The 22,490-nt window shown below is 39.1% G+C and overlaps 2 protein-coding genes and 2 long non-coding RNA genes across 5 annotated transcripts; 2 read left to right on the forward strand and 2 right to left on the reverse strand.

Moving 5' to 3' along the window:
- Window positions 1–80: 80 nt before the first annotated feature.
- On the reverse strand, window positions 81–1,841 carry LOC135801498 (protein obstructor-E-like). Its single transcript, XM_065315021.1, has 4 exons — window positions 1,699–1,841; window positions 933–1,068; window positions 745–875; window positions 81–689 (listed from the first exon to the last, which is right to left on the reverse strand). Exons 1-4 carry the CDS (start codon window positions 1,739–1,741, stop codon window positions 226–228), a joined length of 774 nt encoding a protein of 257 aa, XP_065171093.1. The 5' UTR covers window positions 1,742–1,841; the 3' UTR covers window positions 81–225.
- On the forward strand, window positions 545–1,552 carry LOC135801502 (uncharacterized). The gene is made up of 2 exons (XR_010550375.1): window positions 545–686; window positions 754–1,552. It is a non-coding gene; the product is annotated as an uncharacterized lncRNA (long non-coding RNA).
- A 1,544-nt stretch (window positions 1,842–3,385) lies between the features above and the next one.
- On the reverse strand, window positions 3,386–10,635 carry LOC135801490 (beta-1,4-glucuronyltransferase 1-like). Its single transcript, XM_065315009.1, has 3 exons — window positions 9,859–10,635; window positions 5,815–6,390; window positions 3,386–5,193 (listed from the first exon to the last, which is right to left on the reverse strand). The coding sequence occupies exons 1-3, from the start codon at window positions 10,603–10,605 to the stop codon at window positions 4,996–4,998; spliced, it is 1,521 nt and encodes a 506-aa protein (XP_065171081.1). The 5' UTR covers window positions 10,606–10,635; the 3' UTR covers window positions 3,386–4,995.
- LOC135801503 (uncharacterized) lies at window positions 10,451–11,629 on the forward strand. 2 transcript variants are annotated; one of them, XR_010550376.1, is made up of 3 exons: window positions 10,451–10,572; window positions 10,629–10,876; window positions 11,317–11,629. It is a non-coding gene; the product is annotated as an uncharacterized lncRNA (long non-coding RNA). The 2 variants fall into 2 exon arrangements; XR_010550377.1 differs by having other exon boundaries at window positions 11,338–11,629.
- Window positions 11,630–22,490: the final 10,861 nt, after the last annotated feature.

A 22,490-nucleotide genomic window follows, 5' to 3' on the forward strand; every position in this document is an offset into this window, starting at 1 on the left:
TGCACTACACATACTCCAAAAATTCAATACAATTTTAACTAAATTTCGATCTGTTTCGATCGATTGCAAATACAAACGTGTTTGATTTAACGGACAAATGTTTATTTAATATTCAATGTGACTCGCCGAGGTACAGGCAGCGCCCTCTACCGTAATTTATATTTCCAACATGCAACTAAAGCATAATTTTATATTTACAATGATTTACATGCAATTTTAAACTCTTTAGCCTCTAAACTGCTGTTGATTTTGTTGTTGCCTGCTATCAAAATTAGGATTGTAATTCTGAGCGCACCCGGTGACGTTCTCCGCTCCATCACAAGTATTCGTCAGCTCGTTGAACGCTTGCCCCTCACCGCAAACATATGCGCGTGGTTTACCCTCAATACAAACGAAGTACCGCTGGCAGTCGGCGGGCGAACGGAAAAAGCGGTACTCTTCGCCGAAACCAAAGAAGCCCTTAGCAGGTGGTGGGCATGAGAACCCTAAATATGCTTCCGCGTCACAATCGGGTACCTGATCGGGCCAATCGCAGCGGTAGCTTGCGGCGTTGAACGCCAAACCTTCAGGACAATCGAATGTGAAACCACGCCCGGCAGCGCAGTTCATGAATTGCCCGCAGTGCGTGGCGTCGCCCAAACGGAAGTAGCCATATTGATGCGGGCATTCTTCGGTTGGCTGAGCAGGTTCTATAGAGTATATTCAATATAATATCTGTTAATGTAAGAATTAATATTAATTTACGTGTTGCAGTACGTCCGGCACAATCAACATCGATGGGATATTGACATGGATATCCACGTACTTCTGGATTGAAGAGCAGACCATCTGGACATAGTTTTTCTTCACCGACACCATCTTTACATTCAATATAACTACAAAAACATGAAATTAAACACAAAAACAACAAATTTATCAAAACTATAAATTACCCATCACAAGTCGATGTTGGAAAAGTTCCATTACGTTCCGGACAACTCACACCACCACCGCCAAGGGGCGCTGCAGGCGCATTATTGTAATTTGTATTATAGTTCTGTTGATTACCGCCGAATCTTTGACAGTGCGCTGCAACCAAACAAGCAAATTATAAACTATAAACGTGACGTAAAAGCAAATTATGTAAATTAGCGCAACATCCTTCATTTGTCTTTTTTGTGTGTGACCTTTACTAAACCATTATTATACACATTGTACAAAATGTTTATTTAGATGTAATTGGATGATTAAATCATCAAAATACTAGTTTATACAATTTGTAAAATGGATGTTAATATTGTTATAAATGTCAAACTTTCACATACTGTGAATCTTGTGCATCTTCATCTACCAGTCTTTGTGTTGTACAACATGGATCGATTTGAAATGTTACTCCTTGACATTTTTAAACCTGTATAGCTTCAACTAGTTTTAAGCATAGAAATACATTTATAAAACCTTCTCCATTAAAATTTTAAGTAATTTTAAACTAAAATTAATCGCCAATTGTAATTTTTACTTTGTTTGATAAATTAAATTTGATATTGCACAATATAATTCAGTTTACGATCGATTTTGTAATGGAATTACACAATTCAAAAGCATTTACATGCTGTTTTCTTAATTTGATCGTGCCATTAGTGTGTTTTGGGTTGCAAAACAATTTTTATGATGTTTTGTTCTATTGTTCGATGAATATGTCGATGTGGTTGTACTTACAAATGGTAATTAGAGTGATGATTAAAACGAGGAGTCCTTTCATGATGCCGCTTTGATTCTTCTTTTATTTTGCTCTTCCACTGGCGAGAATTGAACGCTTTAACGCCTTCGAGTTGATTGGTGTCTTAATTGTTACAAGGCGCGTGGAGCGCGAACACGAATGAACACCAGCGATGCGCATCACGGCGTCATATAGGTACGCGATTGAGAATCCATGAATCGAATCTGTGGATTAATTCCAAGGACGATTGGTTAATGAAAAACCATTCGGAGTTGGTAAAGAATCTTCCAAAGTTCTGACTAATGCGTGTCATTTCTGAACTTTGTCACGTTTTCATGTTTGGAATAGAATAACATGCGATAGAATCTTCAAGATGGCGAATATTAATGATTTTTGGTGTATGTGTGACGTCATTAAAGTGTATATGAAATTGGTTCTTATGCAATTTGTCGCATTGTGTATTAGTATTTACCATTCGACTTGCTAAACTTTGTGTTGCAGTGTTTGAATTTCACTTTCGAAAGGCGTGCCACAAGATGAGTCAAAAAGATGGTAAAACCGACGGAACAAGAAAACTAAAAACTAAAATGTTGAATTCATTAACATTTGTATTCAAGATTGATTTAATCAATAACTATTTTTTGTATGAAACTTTTTTTAACGCGATGAAAATAAGCAAAACTCAAAAAATGACTAAAACACTGCAACATGACATAAAAACTACTTCCGGTCACGCATTTGTTCCATTTTTCAGTGATTTAACATCCGGTATTCGATACCAAACAACAAAAACATCCTCTTTTCATCCTCTTCTTTGTGTGAATAAAAATAGATTTATTTATCCTACGTTTCCTTCAGTCGTTCAATCCACTCCTGTCCGTCTCGTCTCGTCGTCGTGTCCTTTAAGGAAAACGACCACGCCACAAGTATGCGCCTTCGATGTCCCACGTCGTTCGGCTTCTGTCTGTTTGTTTATTTGTTGCTGGAAAGCGATCGCTATGTTTGCCCTCTCATAAAATATGAAAGCGTGTGGGCGGCGAGAATCCAGCACAGATAGAGTCACCCTATCCATGGCGGCCATTTTTCATTCCCCATTTCTCTGCAGCTGTTGTATGTATGCGTAGTTCCACCTGAATGCAGATGACAATGCAAACAAATCAACAGACAAACAATAACTACATAAACACTGTTAGCCGGTTGAATTAACAGATATAATCAATAATTTGGAAGGCAAGTGAACAACAAAACCATTTCGGGCGTATAATGGTACTCACCTTGATAAAGTATAATTTTCGTATAGATTAGAATCCAAACAAAAACAAAATTAGAGAAAAAAGAACAAGCGCGGAATGACATCAACAAAGAACATAAAATCGATTGTTAACCTAGAAAATTATACCGCTTATTTGTGTACCACTCCACAAAAACCAAATTAATTTATGTTTTCATAGTATTTGTAGGTTAAAATTGTGAAAATATGCTCAAAACACTTTCCTTAATTAATATGAAATTATTTCCAGTGTGTTCCATCAAACATATTAATTAACTCTTTGAAAATTTCTACGTTTTCATGTTTTGTAGTCTATTAATTAATAAATGTCACGTTTGCTGTTAATCAGAGGAAAAGCGATCATTTATAGAAGATAATTTAATGTTTTTATGCTTTGCCGGTAGTAATAGAGTCAATTGACGTTTTCAAACGTATTTATTTCGCATCTCACGCAAAGTAAATAATCAAACAGTCAAAGTAATGCATCTATTTTTGGCAATTGGCATACAATATGACGTAGCTCTATCCTCAATTCATATAAAAACGCTGCGCGCACTTGTTCTCTTCGCATACAAGATAAAATATCGTATTTTCAAGTTTAATACATTTTAGGAGTATGTATAACAGTACAAAAATTAATATACTCTCATATTTGCTTGTCTCTCATAGCTTCTTACAATTTGTTTCCGCTTTAATAATAATTTACGTTTATTTCTGTGATTTCATTTAATGATAAATATATTACTTCCGGTTTAGATGTCAAGTGTGATTCTCGCATGATTAAGTTAGGCCAGGGATTCCCAAACTTATCGCAACTTACAATAATGCTCGATAGGTGGCGTATGCTTTGGGAAACCCTGAGTTAGGCAATGAATATTTAAGATACGAATTTCGTTTAAATTTCATTTTGACGAGTTTTACTCGTGTCTTGCTCTTCGTTTGCACTTGCAACGATAACATTCTAAATCACCATGTGAATAAGGCACATCAACGATTAAATCAACTTCTAGTAAGTCAAACATAGGTGCATGATTAATGCATTTAAAGTGATGATATGAATGAGATTGTTTTGAAAGTACATTTTGAACAAAATATTAAAACAAAATAATGACCAGGACACAATATTTCACCCAGCTTTCAGTTCCCAGTCATTTCCTAAACTCGGCCATTGGCGATTGAATAATTTATGCGGATAATTACGTCCTATGTCGTTGTAATTTAAAATGTAGCACATAATTAAAGTTTTCTTGCTTCTTCAATTATGAATGCTTTCACAGGTGATACCTTCTGGCAGCCATTTAAGATTCCATGAAAAGTGAATAACTCGTTTGTTGCAACCAACATGGACAAATGCACAATGAAACAAAGCACAATCGGCCGTTAAATTAACCTCATTTAAACGCGTACATTTGGTTGCTGCCATTTAAGGGATTTCCTACGATATCTCTATCGATTGTGTTGTGTTTCATGCGCTTTGTAACGTACAGCGTGCATGTTTCACACGCGTGTAATGTCGTACACAAATGAACAAACGCTAATCGTGTTATACACATAGTAAAATAATGATTAAATAAAGTAGTGATGTGATCAAAAACGTGACTTGACACAAGCGTGTCCATAAATTTACATGATCGAGTATAATCTAGTTATGTACAAAACATATTTCAATAAATATCTATAACACAACAATGTCGATTACAAATAAAAGTGTCTTTGAGCAAAAGGATAAGTAGTCGAAAACTTGTTGCACTAAAATCAAATCTAAAAGTAACTCTTTAAGACGTAGTAGTGAATAGCAAATTAGGATAAACCATAAGACTAAACTAGAGTTGTTGTTTTATCTTTATACAAACGCGTTTCAAAATGGCGCATAGCACAGAGTAGAACCTTTACTTTAGTACGCATTGTCTTAGAGCTTCTGTTTTACTAGTATATGCAAATATTTACATGTTTTTTATTCGTGCACCGCGATTGTTTTTCTCTTCGAAGTACGTTCTACATACGTATCGGTTTTACTACGTTTGCATTAAACAGCACAGCCTTTTTTCACACCGTAGATGACCTTCAGCTCGGGGAAGATGATCTTCTTGATGAGCTGATTTGTCTTGGCGGCGAGCGCCGCTCGTTTCGGGTCCTTTTTCAAGATCTTTATGCCTGGTTTGTGCACCAGGAATGCGTTGTCGATGATGAGGAATTCGTAGTCTAACACGCACAGTGCATAGCCCTGTAAAGAACACACATTTAAAACTTAATTTAATTGAACTAATTCACTGGTTCGAAAACAAACGCCTGAATTCTGCTGATAACGAATTGAGTTGCAAACTTCTGTTCTGCCAACAACTAAACCCCGAAGCAATTCACGAAGTATTAAAATTCATGCAAATTGGGTTGCCTAACTCACAAGTTTCAACACAATGCACGCGCTATTAGCGATATCTTGTGTTTCAGATTGAAACTGAACATAATTGTTAGATTTACGTGCACATTGATGAATAGTTTCGATTTCAATTAATCGTGCGGCAATATTTTGCCAACGCGACTTGTTTGTTCCGGCTTCGATTTATGTCTTCAACGAACAGCGTTTAATTGTAAAGATAGAGAAAGATGCGCCCGAGAATGTAAAGGAAAAGCGAGTTAATTGTCTTGTTCGTCGTTCCGTCGAGACCCGGTGATATTTTACTGACATTTACCGGCTTGGTTTTTCATTTGCCCGGCGCCGCCACCACGAAGTAAACCGCTTCATAAAGTAACGCAAGGACGCAAATAAAAATAAATCTTCGACATCGTCGCCCCGCATCAACATCAATATACAGCCTGTCTCATATAGAATAATTCCTGGTTATACCTGAGTCATTTTATCACTCTTGCCCTCCCAGCTCAGGCGTTCGTCGTAGAGCGGTTCTGCATGCGTGCCGATAAAGATGGGCTCCCAGTGCACGAATTTCCCCATGCGCTTGCCGACGTGAAACACGTGCAGCCCTTGCGTTTCATTGGCCGCCATCCATTCCTTACCCATTGGTATACTATGACAACCCGAGCAGAGTTTTTTATGGAAGGGCACCGCCGTGCCGCTGGCGACCATCTCCTTCAGCGTTGTTTTCGTCTCCGGCACCTGCTGATTGGCAGCAATCTCGAAGAGATTCAACGGAAACACTTTCGGTTTGTTACTGCGCAGTGGCGGCGCGTTGCTCGCGATCATCGTTAGGAACTGTTCGATGATGTTCGGTGTGGGGTATAACTCGATGTCCGACGCGAGGATGTAGTGTGTGGTGGCCATCTCGCGGGCGACATTCCTACCAACATTGACAGGATACAACAGCTTCTTTTGTGTTTTATACATTTGTTCCGATGATGCGTTCATGTACGGTGGTGTCAGCGAACAGTTGTATGGCTCGCTGAAGACTTTATTGTGTCTGGGCACCTGGGAAAATGAAATAAAAATTAGTACAACCTGTCAACTAATAAAACTAAAATTAACCGTGTTATATTATTTGTATTTACCAAACAAAGCAGAAACTAACCTCTAATGGATGTTAGGCAACCTAATAAGCAAGTGTTGAGGTTAGTTTGCTTTCTTGTCGTTGGTAACGATCATAAAAAAATTAAATGAGACCACAAAAGTCGATTTAATACGCTATCAGGAAACATGTTCATGTTCTGTGACCAAAACAAGTTTTAAACTGTCGTAAATTTAATTATCCTAAACGGATTATAAAGAAATGCGTCTTTTTATAGACATACGTGTGTTATACTTAAACTAAAACAAGCAAAACGAAATTGAGAAAGTTTTGCTAAAATACTAATCAAACGCTATTTAACAAATCAGTTATAAGTAAATTGACACATGAGTAATTGAATGAACCAATTTCATCCAATTGATCGTCATTCAAATTAGAGAAAATGAATTACAAGTTCAGAATATCGATTTCTAAACGAGTTTTAATTTTCTTCATATTTAAATTATTCACAGCTTTGTGACTGTGAATAATTTCGCTTATAGAAGAAAGCTGTGTAATTAATACCGAAAAATAAAAACAAAAGCGCACGTGCAAATAATTTCTATTTTAAACACGAAGCTTTTGGTTCTCTTCGGCTGGAAGAGCGTTATGAGCACGCGTCATCCTCTCATATTTCAAACGCCGGCGCAGCGTAACAGGTTAATGAAAGTTATAAATAGTCATCGCAGGCTCATTAATCGGATCACGCCGCATATGTATGAACGCGCAAAGCGCCGCGCCCGCAGAAATGATTATCGTTTTTCGAAATCGCGCGCGTCCAGCGCTCACGCATCGTGCTACCGGTTCAAGTGATTAGCACGCATTACTCTGATTAACATCTGTACACGAGTCGCTTTTTTGTACGTCATGTCAAACATTCCACACACGAAATACGAAATTTTCACGTTAATAGTGCTGTGGGGTTTATTCGTTTATTACGTATTGATTTTTCTACTAGTGCGTAACTTACAACACTTTTTTGGTTTATTTTAGTTGTGACAGGTTGTAATAACAGAAATAACCTCAAAATTCACTTAAGTAGACATCAATCTGGCAACGTCGCACATTTTAAATACTGAATGTCAAATAGGTTAGGCAACACATTATACAAACATAAATGGCATGCGTAAATGATGTTATTTAACTAAAACGCGATGCGTGTGGGTGAAATTAAGTTATAATTGTAAAATCAAATCGCGCTATGCGCTGAATATCGATATCGACAGGCGTTAATTAAAGCGCGCTCTGTGCATTTCGCAGTTTTTATTGAAGCCACGCATGACTGCACCGTCCGCGCACCGGGAGAAAATTGTAACATTGATTAAAGCGGATTAAAAACCCAACGCTCCATTAATTTCCTATCTTTCGTGTGGAACTTTGTTAATTAAAGCAATATCAACATCAACTTTCAATTCATCCAAGAAATATTTGCGATTTTTTTTTCGGTACATAGACACATGGATAATCATTGCTTACAGATATTTAACATGCAAGCAATAAACGCATGCCACCATAAAATGATCAAAATTAGCACTCGTTAAACCGGCGAATGTCGTGTCGTTCGTTTGAAGTCCTTCAACTTAAAGATAATCGCATTTATCACTTTCGGCGAGTCGCCCCAAGTTTAACGAGGACGCGCAACTTAATGTGCTCAGACGCGTACGGAAGCAACTTCATTACTTTAGATATTCGCGAGCGAAGCTAGAATTACTATAATTACGAATTATTAATAAATGAATTAAATTTGACAATACGACATGTGTATATTTGGTTGCCTAACTTCAATTCAAGAAATTTGACAGTTGACCTATGACAATTACTTTTCTGGTCGAATAATCATGGTTATTTGTGCATCTTAAATATTATTATATTAAAATTCAATATGAATTGGTATAATAACGAAATTATTCCATGAAATGAATTTGCGTACGTAGTTGATAACATTGCGAGACACGTTTTTATTCAATAGCGGATTCCATTGAATATTCCAACTGAATAACACGTTCGATGTCTGCCCGGTGCATTGGCAATACTTCGTTTCGCTAAACAAATTCCAGCGTTAAATCCCACCGGAATTGAATAGGAATAATTGGCGCCCGCGCGCGCGTGCTCCTGCTGCGCATATACTATTTCAATACAACTAACGCAAATTGTAACATAACAACTCCTTACTTAAACCACCCTTCTTCTTTTTTATTGCATTTAATTCGCGTGGTTGGTAAGTGTTTCGCGCCCATGTTGTCGCGTATCGATTTCGATAACAAAAGCGGATACGCCGCGCCGTGTGTGAAGCAAGAGCAGCGTGGTCGTGTCGCTATGCAGTGATATTATTAAATCAATAGGCCTCTAATGTGCAGTAATGCCCGACGTAACTGGCAACGACAAAAGCGCGAAACGTGTGCCTACGCGCGCACGCCGACCAAGCGCAAATTAATTTCACACGCCGCCGAATACACGCGTGCATAGTAGAAATATAAATATTCATCACGTATCGCACACGCATGGAAATTTGGTTGCCTATATAACAGCATTAGCGCATTAGTCATCACAACCACAATTAACTTCGTGTTATTAGTCATTATTTTCCTTTCCAAATACAAAACCGGAAATGTAGCAAACGGAAACAACGCGCCAGTCAAAAATATCATACAATATCATCTCGCAAATGTCTTGGAGAAGAAAATGAAACTCAATAAACGTGTAGTTTGGATCGTTTTAAATTGCGCTCTGTGTTTTTAATGGCGTCACGGCTCGTCTTTGACATGCCATTAAATCAGAGATGTTTTTCGGTACGCACAATATCGAACACTGCGTCACTGGCATGTCGCCATGGCAACCGCAAAAGAATTTTTCATTATAATCTATTCTTGACGCGCCGGATTATCTCGAGTACCAGCCACAAATCGCTTAAGAAACCAGGAAAGGTGTCGTCAACTCAGAAAAACATCATTATGATTTACACACTCATTTGCGATTCAATGTTGCGGTAGACCAAGATATAGTTCCGGCGTTTTCAGGTCTGCACAACCTTGAAACTTGGAAATTTCACAAAGTGCAACAGAAGACTTAACTTTCTGAAGTATAAATTATTCAAAAACGCATAAATTACAGACGATTCCCTCGCAGTAGTCAGATTTGTAAAGACTAGACAATGATAAAATACTATTTGCTATGTTGTGATGTGTGGTGGTAGGTGAATCATAAGCATTCAAAGGAAACAGGATATAAATTATCATAAAGTACATAAATCAGGAATTCTTAGAAATCCGATCGTCTCTGCAGATAGTCACAACGCAGCTTCTTGTAAGTTATAATCAAACATGGCCGCATGCCAAATAAAAAACTATTTTGATCATTTTTGGGTTGTGATTTCGTGGAATAATATCGCTCACCTCTTTTGGCACATGTCTGGTGCTGAAGTAGACGTGGAACGTGACGAACTCCTTCACCAGCGGCGACGTGCAGTCGCGCAAATGCGCGATTGACTCCATCGTCGGTTTGAAATCGGCACCGGGCGCATGCAGTGCAATACTCAACGGACCACGCCATCGCTCCATCAACGGCACCAAGTTGTCCATGAATGTGTAATCCGCATGCGTCGTGTATGTCACGCTTTCGTGACAGCCGAATGTTCGCGAAGGGCGCACGTAATTATACAGCACCCAATAGTCTCCGCGCTGTTGTGTTTTTGCGACCACTGGTCGATCGACACACTTCGTGTATTCCCGCACCAGATCGTATATACTTCTCTTTTCTTCTGGACTCTCTTGTTCTTGTTCTAAATCCGCAACTTTTGACTCGGGTGACTCAGCATCTTTTTCCATCAGTTTATTCTCGTTAATATCGCCACCCTCCTCTTCAACTTTACGCGCACGTTGCCTCACAATTTGAATAACCGACGATTGTGACTGTGAAACTTCCTCAGCTGTCGGTGGTAGTTTTAATTCGGCAGGTTCGACAATCTCCACGATGGTTTGTGGTTCCAGCGCGGCTAAATTCCGTCCGGATTGTTGAAGTTCACGAATGAACGTTGATGTCGGCCGACTTGAGATCAACATGATGAGCAGATACATGGAGAGCGCCGCGATGACGAACTTCAGCACCAGGTTGCGCCTGCTTGTCATTAATGTGATACTCATTTTATTTTATTTTTATTTTTTAGATTCTGGAGTGTAATTATTATTTCCACCACGGCGTGGTGGGTAAATTGAAGTTTTCGGGGAATTTTCTACGGCCCGGCGGTCGGACTTGATGGAGATAACAAGCGCGCCGGCAGTACCGCCACATCACACCGCGGAGATGTGCTCAACAGGGCGGCGAACGACGGCTGGCATTCCATCCCACGGAGGCGGTTGTATACGTCGTAGAAGCAAGCGACTTCATCTTTTTACCTGGAACAAACAAGATGAGGTAAAAATTTAATATCAATTGATATCAACCAGTATTTTATCGGTAGAGCGGAATGCAGGTGCTTTAAACAGCATAGACGTGTAGTGTAATTAAGGATGCAGGAATCTCGTGCTTCAAATGCGGGATTGTCTGGCGCGTGTGCAAACTTGTCGAGAAGCCTTCGACTTCTTCGGCGCGCCGTTTGCGTACGCACCATTTTCAGATTTGTCGCTGTCGCTGACGCGACATTCGTCAACGGTATACACAATATAAATTAACTATACTAAGTGTATACATAAACAATTTACATATAAATCATAATTTTAGTTATGATTAAATTTAAACTTAAACCGTAAACATGTTTATTGCAGTTTCATATGAATATGAATATAAATATGAATAACGTGAATGTGGATGTAGACTCACAGCTGGTTTCTCAATCTCGACTCTTTGCTTTACAGCCAGTCTGCTGTGTGTTGCAGACGACCTCCGATCGAACTGTGCAAGCATTGCGCTCTCGACGCGGCATTGGCTTCTGTCGGCTGTCGCCTTCCGCCTGAGCGAACTCACTCCCCGGTCTTGTCTTATCACAACTGCCTGACGACCTTCAACACATTGCATCAACAGCGTTCGCATCCCATTCGTTTATTGATGAAATCATTCATCTTATGTTTACAGCTAATTTACATTCTTCGATTTATTGTTTAACAACACATCCGACGCATTACCTGTTAAGGATTAGTCATTTAGCTATTATTAAATAATTACTAATAATATCCTTTTTCTATTTTTAATTAATTAAAATTAATGATCGAGTCTTTGAGCAAGTTACAGATTAAATGAATCGTCAACCTGAATACCAACGCGAGCATTTTCGGGGCACGCGGACAAACCTTGACCGGATCTTTTTGACCATTGGATAGCAACACCTTAGTAAGTAGGTATAAGTAGTACCAGTTTGAGTAGCACCGTTGCTTCTGCACAGCGCCGCCGAAAACCGTTCGGCTCATTCACGTTTATCTTCATTCAACTTTTTTGGCTGGCGCGCATATTTTTCACTTAGCGAATCACTTTTTTTCTTCTACCTTGATATCTGGGCCAAACGAAAAGTTTCTGACTTGATTAAGATTCATTTAAATTTTGTTATTCGCAAAATATCGAGTGTAAAATAATAATATTGATTATAATCCCATTTTTTTATTGATTTGGGTCAGAAATCTCAACAGTTGTGAGCCGATCAAAGGACGCGCGTGGCGCCCGTGTGAAAATTAATTAATGCGCCATTATGCGCGCACCAAGTGAATAATTCCATTACACATTCGTTGCTGAAGAGCATTCAGTGAGAACAATGAGCATTCAATTGTGAATATGGTCGAAGGTTGAATTTGCACCGATGCAAATAAATTCAACGCAATATTAAGACAGGCGCAGGCGCAAACTCCACCCCGTGACTAAAACCCGTGACTAAAGTATTTTAATCACTGCTTTGGCCGCCCGTGTATAAAATATCACTTTTTGTGTCTTAAAACAGTGGAAAATCGCGTTTTAAAGATAAAAATATAAAAAATTGTTGATTTGAGTTGAGGATGCAACCAACTTTACAATTATTTAAAAGTGGAACAGAAGAAAAGAACAAAAATCCAACAAATTTATAATTCATTAATGCAAATGATATTTCCGTTTGACTTCGCCGCGCCGCTCGATTTGTGATTCATGAGTGCCGATTGTCGATTGTGGATTGTGAATTGTCTTTTCCAAGTGCTGCTTCCACACGCCTCTCACCTCAACCGCCGACTTTATTAAACTTATTTCCATACCCAACTACAACTTGAGTCAATAAACCACAAACGAGCGCAATTATATTCGCGATTAATTCTGTTTGCACTTGCAAACATTATCTTTTATCATCTCTCGAGCACAGCTCCCACCAAATGCTGATTTGCAGATAGCTTAATAGGATGATTGAATCATCTCATCAAGTATGAACAATCAACGCGTAGAACCGACGTCGGCCCTCGACGTTGTCACGACTTAACCGGAGCTCAACCTCCGACTTATCATGGACACGGGCAATTAGTAATTACATCATTCAAATTGACATCAATATACAATACGTTTGCGCAGATTAGCGTCACGCTTATCACGATGGCGGTTAAACCGGCGTATTGATCGTGTAATCTTCACGGCGTATTTTTAGATGGAGAATAATTCACGGCTTTCTGCACATCCTGTCGCGCGCGATCAATCAAATCATGCATTGGAGTTTATTGGATTCGTGATGTAGTCATCTATATTGAAATTACTCGTATCTTGTGTAACAAATATCAAACACATTGTATATGATGAAATTTTGTTTGTCTACAATTACCGTAACACAAATGAACTTGAATTTCATTTGCATTTGACGTCGCTGATGGTCTAAGTGTGGTCTTAACCGCAATGTTTACGCCTAGCATTGAGCACTGAAACAACCAATTAATTATTATAGCCCATTTTGAGTTAATATTCCGACGAATATGACTAATCGCATAAAATTATTCGTTATTGTTTTATGGATGCGAGCATAAACAATTTTCAATTACGAATTCATTCATCGATCCGCCGATAATTAATTCCATGCAATTTATTTTATAATATTGATGTTTTTATTTGACGTTTATGTTATTGCGGTTAGCTACAATCGGCACTTAGTTGAATTCATTTTAAATTTTCATTCGTGAAGTAGTCATCTGTTCAATGTCACGATGTCATTGGAATTTTTAATGGTCTTTTTCTGCGATGATCGCTGATTGCAAATTTTATTTACCTTCTTTTTTATAAAAATGATGATCACATTAAGTGAGGTGATGATAGTTGTTAACATAATGTTGTGATATTAGTAAATTGCAAATTGATGACGACACAATTTCACAAGAAAACACGCGTTTATATTTTTGAGGTTATGTTGTATCTATTGACAGTTTTTGACAGTTGACAATATCGAGCATAAAATAGCATAGATGTCGCGAGAATCGTGTAAAAATTGAAGTTCATAATAAAATGTACGATTTGCGCCTTGCAATGCCCGACAATAATTCACTGCAAAGCCTATGAAAGCAATGAAATTGCGAGCAGGCCGACGCGACGCATAGAAAGCAATGAATGATGAATGAACGCGTCGACGAGCAGCGGTGACGGCGCGGCGAAACGCATTCGTCTTCTTATACTCATTGCGCCATTTCGCTTCGCGGGTTTCGCTTTCGTGCGCTTCACTCTCGCGCACTTGAGAGAACATGAATTCATTATGAATTCATTTCTATGACGATGCGACGATCTATCCGCTAACGTGCGCCACATTTCCAACACGACCAGTAGTCGCTACCTAATCATTATTTTCAAAGAAATCTTATTACCGAAAGAAATATCAGCAAATGTGAGAGAAACTGAAACTAAATTTTTGAGGTTATAATAGCATCAATTGACAGATATTTGACAATATTCATTTGTTGAATGTCATTTGACCCTATAATAATTCAAAAAGTGAAAAATATGCCAACAATTGAAAGGATGTCAAAATCAGACGAAGTATAAAATTGAATATAATTCAGTTTCTAGCCTTTCTTCTGCCTACTAATGTCTAATATATAAATGTGCGCCGTCATACACACACAGGATGAACATCCGAAGAATCCGAGGAAGTCGCATTGTCAGCGTACACTCACTTTCTTTTCAAATTAGAGTTTGAAATGTGAATGTAATACGCATACCTACTCGTTCTTCAAAGGCGTCCTAATATTTGTTCAATTTTAACGATCGCGAACATTAAGTAATAAGACATGTAGAACACTTCTAGAAAGCGGAATAAGTAATTATTTTATTGGTAGTTAATACAAACAATCCCCGCGGCAATTAATCTATTAATCTATATATATAAAAATGAATTGCTGTTCGTTAGTCTCGCTAAAACTCGAGAACGGCTGAACGGATTTATCTTATCTTGGTCTTGAATTATTCGTGGAGGTCTAGGGAAGGTTTAACGAATAAATGCTTGCTCAATGCTCGCAGCCGAATGTGCGCATTTACATGCGCACACACCAAATGACAATGGAAAACCTCCGCCACGCATCCGCTCGCCCCTTCGTGCGGTTCGATGCATGAAAACACTCCATGCACGAGTGGCAGAATTAAGTGAACATGCGAATATGAAGAGAACGCCACGACACAACGAGCGTGAGAGGGTGTCTCTATTTGTATCAGTCGCATAATGAAATGTTTAATTAACTTACAAGCAGCTAGCGAGGCGATATCAACCATTAGGCATTTATGTTCTTTCTCGCTTGCATTATTCAATTTATCGCAAGCAGTCCCTAAACGATTTTACAATTCGCGTGTATGAAAGAGTCATTAATAGTGCGCGCCGATATTAAAATAAATGACGCAATTGGAGGATGAATAATACTCTGCTTGAGTCGTTACGGAAAGAAATATTGATCTGGCTGCAAGGCGGCTATCAATTTTGCTTCGTAATACGAAGTAAACGACTTTTCTTTTGTCCGCCAACAAGGTTTTTAGTATGAGAAAGAAGGCATGCAAAACATGGCATCGCGCTGTTTGCCGAGTGTCGCCTAGGGTGCAAAAATCAAATTACATAAATGAAACACATTGTGAAGTTGAAATTTATAGCGGCGAACCGTGCGGACCAAATCAATTGCTCGCTGCGTTTCCGCCACGGCCGCCAATCGCGTACCATTGGCGTGCATCTGGCCGTTTCTAATATCGAAATGAACCTTCAAATTTATCACCATTTATACTTGTTGGGGCGTAAGACTTTTGCCGAAAGTGCGCTAACAGTAAAAAATTAACGCACGAGCCGGGTTCACACTGAGCGCAAATTAAAAACTTCGCGAAAGGGAGCGCAAAAATCAACCACTTTTATTTTGTGTTCGCGTTGTAAAATATTTCGCGCTCGCCTGCCGCACGCCATTTTGCTTTGTTTCGTCGAGTACAATGCAATCGTAATTATTTATGACCACTTTGTAGTTTCAGTTGTATTCTATAGACATTTGGCAAAATGACAATATTGCTTCGGTTACACGCCAATAAGCCACACTTTGCGAAAAATCTCACAAGACGCACAATACTAAGCGCGAGTGCTATTAAATTTAAGTTGTTGCAATAAAAATTAATCACAACCCGGCTGACGTTAACACCTGCGAACAATAAGAATTCGAAATTTGCTTGCTTTTATATGATCTCACATTTGGTGGTTCAATTAACGACAAAATGGAACCATTCATATTAATTTAAACCTTATTACTATGCGTCGTTGATTTGATGAATGTCCCATTAACTTGATTCATATGACAGACAATGTGATAGACTTTCATCATGGTCATAGCCCTGTCTACCGTATGAACAATTTTGAAATTTACAAGTAACGAGAGATCAGGAATAGGAATTTGCTGCTGATGTAGGTGTTAATATTTGCATAAGCTGATGTTGCTATTACCGTTAGTGTTGATCTTGCGTGGATGCCACTTGTGCGGTCGGACTTGGTCGCAGGTGGAGATATCGGCAGTGATTTTGGAATATCTAAGTTGGACTGTAGTTTCATTTCCATACACGAACATATGGTTCGGATGCAGATGTGTGTAAGGTGTCCAGCGCGCCCCCTGCGGACCAGTCGACCCCTCAGTTGGCCCTTCATGTCGTTTGCACATATCTTCTTCGAAATCTATCTCGTGAGGATAAAAATTGAATTCCGAATGCGACTGACCAATGGCAGCGTATCGAGAGGCGGATTACGATTCCGAAAATTGAATTCAAAAACTCGGATAGAATCTATAATGCCTCGACCTTCCATCGCACAACAGATATGTTTTGTGAGACGTCAGCGCGTGGACGTGAGGATTCCAATGATATCCTATTCGTATTCCTTCTGATGCGATATTGGTATTGTATATATCTTGTTTTAGCGTTTGCTGAACTGCCAACAACCTAAGAATTGTAGCCAATTGCTTTTTAGATTTTCCACCATCATATATTAGGAGATATCACGTTGTCATCGCAAAATTGCATACACCAGAGATAAAAAGAAGAAAATTTCAAATGTTGATGTGTTAAAATCTTAATAATTCATTTTTCGTTTTGAACGTTGTAAATCTGAGTCGTGTTTTTTCAGGAATCTGCCACTTTCCGGTCGCTGCGACTAAGCTAATTGGATTTTATTTGAAATAAAGCCAACACACACTCGCAACTTTGCGCTCTTTGCTCTCAAAATGAAAATTGCTATCAGATGAAGAAACGTAATGTGCACCAGAGAGAATTAGGAGTTGTGTGTTTGCGCCTGTGATTTGCGACACATCCACAACCAGGGTTTGCGGTCGGGCGTCGTAAGTGGCCGTTTGTTTTGGTTAGGATGCTGGTGGCGGGCTTGCGAGCCTTTTAACAAGTCAGCCCTAGTTACTGTCTCCGTTTGAAATTAACTTAGTGTTTCTTCGGCTGGCGCTGCGATGTTTTGCCATCCGATTAGCCGTATTTCTTTTCCTACCGCTGTCCAAACCGGACATGTGTGCAATTGACCTCTGCGCCCATACCACATATAACACTCTTGCGCTTGTGACTTTCCCAGCGGAGATAACTTATCGACATGCATTAGTTGGGCGCCTTGGGCGTTTAGCATGCTCGGAGCGAGTTAAATCGCACACGCAATACAAGGAGGCGAACAAGATAAGGTTGAATGCGGACGCGTGTTCGCCACGTGCCGAATTACAGCAAATCGCTGCGTAATGATTTGTCAGTGATGTCAACACGCACATATTGTGCGTACGCATCCCGCCGCCAATCCATCTACTTGTGTCGACATATCCGTCGAATTACCATTTACCACGTGCTCCAGCACCCCCTCGGCCATCGCCCGCAAACTTAATAATCCGCATGCTTAAATGTTATACATAAACGTATACAATGCTAGACGGCGGCGGCAGTCGTCGGCAGGATGCAGGATATGTTTGCGTTCGCATTCGGAGCCGGCGCGCACGTTTGCATATTGTTTACATTACATTATTTCTACCCCCTTATTATATGCGGTTTATCCATAGAAATATTGCTCACATTTTAATGACATTGGCGTTCTCGGCACATCCATGGCCGTAAATCGGCGGGTAGGAGGCAAATCTAACCCGTTATGCTATGCTTATGCGTGTACCTACAATTGTGTATCTTCTAGTTTAATACAATTTCTAAATCCGGCAATAAGATGTCAGCTTAAGTGCCTTTATTCATCTTAATATTTATATTTTTTTATGGAACGGCATATTTTATAGGCAGAAAGTGTTTCAAATGGTTTCAATTATAGAGTATTTAGGTACAAATGGTTCATAAATAATTATTATTGTTAATGTATGTTAATGTGATTTAAACTTTCCAAATTCAATTTTTATTGCACCCCAGACCCCAAACAAGTCGTTTAATTCTTAATACTAGATTGCATATGTTTGCAATGTTGCGCATCCGCGTATAAACTTATGAGATTGTGCATAATGTCTTCGCGTTCTCGTCATACACGACTAATCCACCGCACACGAAGTCAAATACAAAATCGCTTACCGTTTACTGCAAAGTCTTAAGTACGCCTGCAGCTGGAAAATGTGTCTCTAATATAACCATTACAGTCAGCATGTTTCGAATGGCAAATCTTTCGAGGCGTGCGTTCATCGCATTCCTGCGCGATTGACGGTGCCGTCGCGGCCCTTTTCTACACTTCCGCTATGCCGATAGTCTATAGCAGCGATTCGATTGTGCCATTGAATTTTTCTTGGCGTATATGTGCAGTATAAAACAAATAAAGGAAAAAACACGCCGCACACCTTTTATATCTACGGGGGCATAAATGGCTTTGTGTACATGTGGTTTGACTATAAAATTTTATTTGATTTAATAGCTCGCCGAAGTCGATTCGGGTAAAAAATGGCAGGCGCGGTGTGCGACCGAATGCGATATATTGACACATATAAAAGACACTGAGCTATTCACCTCCCTTGTTCCTACCGATTACGTTATTTGAGGTTGGAGATTGAAAAATATCTAAGTCCTATAAATATATAAACTAAGTACTGATTGGATAATTATATTGTTTTATAGTTGCTATGTTTATTAACGGTGGTTATTTACTTATATAAAATGTCAAACATTAAAGTGAAGTGTGAAAATTAATCATGAGTCAGGTCCGTATTTCCTACTGCCTAAAAATTAATTTGATTTAATTTTATATTTCTTTACCCAAAATAACATTAGTAAAAATAGTAGGATTTTATAGTAGCGTGCAAAAATAAAATAGATACCTACCTACTAATTCAGTAAATCCAGTCCAGTAAACAGTAACTAGTGACAAACATGTTTAAGCGTTTATCGAATTGTGTGCATCGAATAAAACCAGTATGAACATCAAACCACATAAGAAACGAAAATGAAAATTTATAATGTTGTAAAACGTTTATAACGAATAAAATACCTTCATCATTCAGGACAATAAATTCTTTGCTGTTGCGATTACAATTCGTTTACAGATGAATCGTGGTTATAAAATTCCAACGACAGCATTTTTAGCATCTCAACTTAAATCGGAATTGTTTCTATTTTGAATGTTTTTGAACACTTGGTATAAATTCCATACAGACGTGCAGAGCAAGTTATTGTTCATATCAAGACGCTCAATTGGTTCTATAAAGACATTTTACGAATGTGCATTTGTATGATGTATGTCTAGGAATTCAAGATGCCGCACTAAAAACAAGCACATACAATCTTCGAAATGGCAAATTGGGCTGCCGAAAGGGCAGGTAAAATCAAAGGTCGCGGCTGCTGGGGCAATAAAAGGAAAGATTTTATATCCCAAAATTGCCGAAATACACATGCAATATGTTTTGTTTCTTTTGGTGCAACGTTTGAGGCAAAACAATTATTATTTCAAAATATCCTGCCTGTTTGCACTAAATGTTAATCAGAACCTATAAGGCATTGGATACTTCACATTATAAAAGGGTGAAACCAACAATAGGCCACGGTAATAACCGAATAAAAAGGGTGTTTTGATAATAAATTATTTTACGCAAAACATAGCGATCTAAGGGCGTTACATATCAACTCAAAACTTATATTCTGTTGAAAAAAAATCCAATTTTATTTTAATAGTCTTTCGCTTAATCCCAAGGTGATTGTAACTCTTAATACAGCACGAAATTAAATGATTTTATTAATGATGTATGTATGTTTTTATTAAATGATTCCACGATTAGAATTTCATTATATAAATAGCAGCATATAGATGATATTAGGAGATGGTGTGCACTCGATGCCCTGGATGCATCTAATGTAGTTAGAGTACGTGCACGTTCCGAGGGGGATTTATTAAATTGGGGAGATTATTAAATCACAACGCCGATTGCGATTGCTTTCCATCCACGACAGTTGAACTACGCGCGCGCGCGAAGCACGCAGGACATACATTTAAATAATATCAACCCCTCGTTGGCAGACTGACGCCGAAACACATTTTTAAACGAAGTCGTGAAAATTCGAACAAAACGCGCTCTACGCTTCCAGATACTACTAATAATACGGACATTTAGATTTGATTTTGCTCGATTTTCAACTTGAGCTCGACGTTTTTATTATCGGCTCCCGTTTCGTTCGCACTCCTGATTCAATTAGTATGAACATTAATCAATTGATATACTTTATGGCTACATTTCATAATGAAATTATTTTCGAGAGGGGTCTCCACTTCCTTTCTTAGCAGTTTGGCGTTTTTCGATTTCGCTGCGTCCGTCATTCGTCGATATGACTTGGAGTAATCACAAACTTCACACCTTAATGAAACACGCGAGATTTTTGCGTTTCGTAGCATGGAAATAGATTTTTTTATATCCTTTCGCGCCAACGGTGCTTTAATGCACCCTCTCGACATATAATCTCATAATTTCCCAATCAAATTTATCCAAATGCAATAATACCAACAAATTTAATCATCGAACATAACTGAATTCCCAAACAGTTTGCTTTTGTACGTTAATAGCAAACGACGTTAACAACTTTGTCCGTTCGATTTTGAAGAAACTTCACATACAGTGCCGACAATGGTTTTGACTTCCGTTGCAGTCATACATATGATTGCATACGAGTATGAAAAGAGGTGACGCTGCGTTCCGGTCTGGCAAGAGTAGCTAATGTACCTTTTCAAATAAACACACCGAGATTCATAGAGAAAATCTAAATTCGACTTTAATTATGATTAATGATATGCAGAGTAGCTCTATCTTGCGAGACGAAGCGACGAACACCCTTCCATGCTTTGCCGACGTCGACTATCAGCTGTGGCTGATGTCGGCCGGTCCTTGCCGTTTAGAATGGGTTTTGCGTCCGCCGAAAACCCCGCGCGTCTCGTGACGAAGATTGAACAAACAAATGCGAGCAAAAAATCGTGATTATAAGCCAACGATGATAATGGAGGTGATGCAAAAGATGGAGGAATGGTCGGACGCATCCAACAAACACGCTTCAAATCGAAAACGTAGAACAAGCGTGCAGATAAGCCGACGACGTGCGACACTTTGTAGGTTAGGAACGCAAATGGAAGACAATGGGATTTGCCGAAGGTGATAAGGCGATAACAAACGTAATATGAATCGGACAAGTCGGAATTGTTGGGATATCTTTAAATTTGATGCAGATTTAAAATGAGGTTCTTGATGACTCTTAAGGTTGATCTAATTAAGTGATAAAATCCATTACAAGTGTTCAGAATAAAACAAGAACTTAATTATCTATATAAGAATTAATTACGTCGTTAAAACGTTAATATTCCTAGGAGATTGACTTAAATGCTGGTGGGAGAAGTCATACTTATCAAACTGGCAGGCGTTCAAAAGATGCAGTGTTTCGAATTTAGATTACGTGTCATCAGTGCTGCCCGAAGCTGCTTATCTGTTTAATATAAACGCTTCTCCATTGCAAGAGAATAAGTTATGTAATAAAATATTGCAATGATGTTCGTGGTAGTCATGTGTGTGCGAGAGTGTGGTGCGCCAGTATGGAGCGTCAAAACGGTGAGCTTTGCAGCGCCGCACATCGATGAAGCAGAGGAAACGAGCAACCAGCGGTAAGGCACGGACGGCGACCCTATTTCCACCGCTAAAATGTTTGGGGTAGTAAAATATCTCCTTACAGATTGACTTCGTGTGCAGTGTGCACACACTCCGAAAATACAGCATCCCGTGTACCATAGTGTCGGGAAGTTCTCACTGGTAGAGGGGGAAACTCGATGCGCGCGAGGCGGGAAAACACCAATGGCGGGCGTTGCTGCGCAATGGGCGGCCTACCAATCGCGCGTGGAATTTTCTGCCGGCGATCCTCCTTTGAACCAATGAAAAAAGCATTAATCTCTTTTAAAAATAGAGCAACGTGTAACTACGCAACCGAAAAGGACACGCATACCTTGCGCTCACGCGCGAGGTTGCGCCACTCAATGCCCTGCGGCAATAAGGACCGGAATAATAAGTTTTAACATATTAAACATGTACTTGAGTTTATATACGCCGAGTGGCGCGCGGAGGGCGCCGGGGGTTTCCGTCGACGTCCCCCACTATGTTGTGTGCGG

Source organism: Atheta coriaria, unplaced genomic scaffold (assembly GCF_025399875.1).
Source record: "Atheta coriaria isolate IRGN ID8LTWV9N9 unplaced genomic scaffold, Caltech_Dcor_3.1 hic_scaffold_10_pilon, whole genome shotgun sequence".
Taxonomy (NCBI): domain Eukaryota; kingdom Metazoa; phylum Arthropoda; class Insecta; order Coleoptera; family Staphylinidae; genus Dalotia; species Dalotia coriaria.

Coding starts and splice junctions, on each gene's coding strand:
- LOC135801498 (XM_065315021.1), bottom strand. CDS start 1,741: ATGAAAGGACTCCTCGTTTTAATCATCACTCTAATTACCATTT. Junction 1,069..1,698: donor CATCACTCTAATTACCATTT/GTAAGTACAACC, acceptor GTTTGGTTGCAG/CGCACTGTCAAAGATTCGGC. Junction 690..744: donor TGCCGGACGTACTGCAACAC/GTAAATTAATAT, acceptor TATACTCTATAG/AACCTGCTCAGCCAACCGAA.
- LOC135801490 (XM_065315009.1), bottom strand. CDS start 10,605: ATGAGTATCACATTAATGACAAGCAGGCGCAACCTGGTGCTGAAGTTC. Junction 6,391..9,858: donor CCAGACATGTGCCAAAAGAG/GTGAGCGATATT, acceptor TCATTTTCCCAG/GTGCCCAGACACAATAAAGT. Junction 5,194..5,814: donor AGAGTGATAAAATGACTCAG/GTATAACCAGGA, acceptor TGTTCTTTACAG/GGCTATGCACTGTGCGTGTT.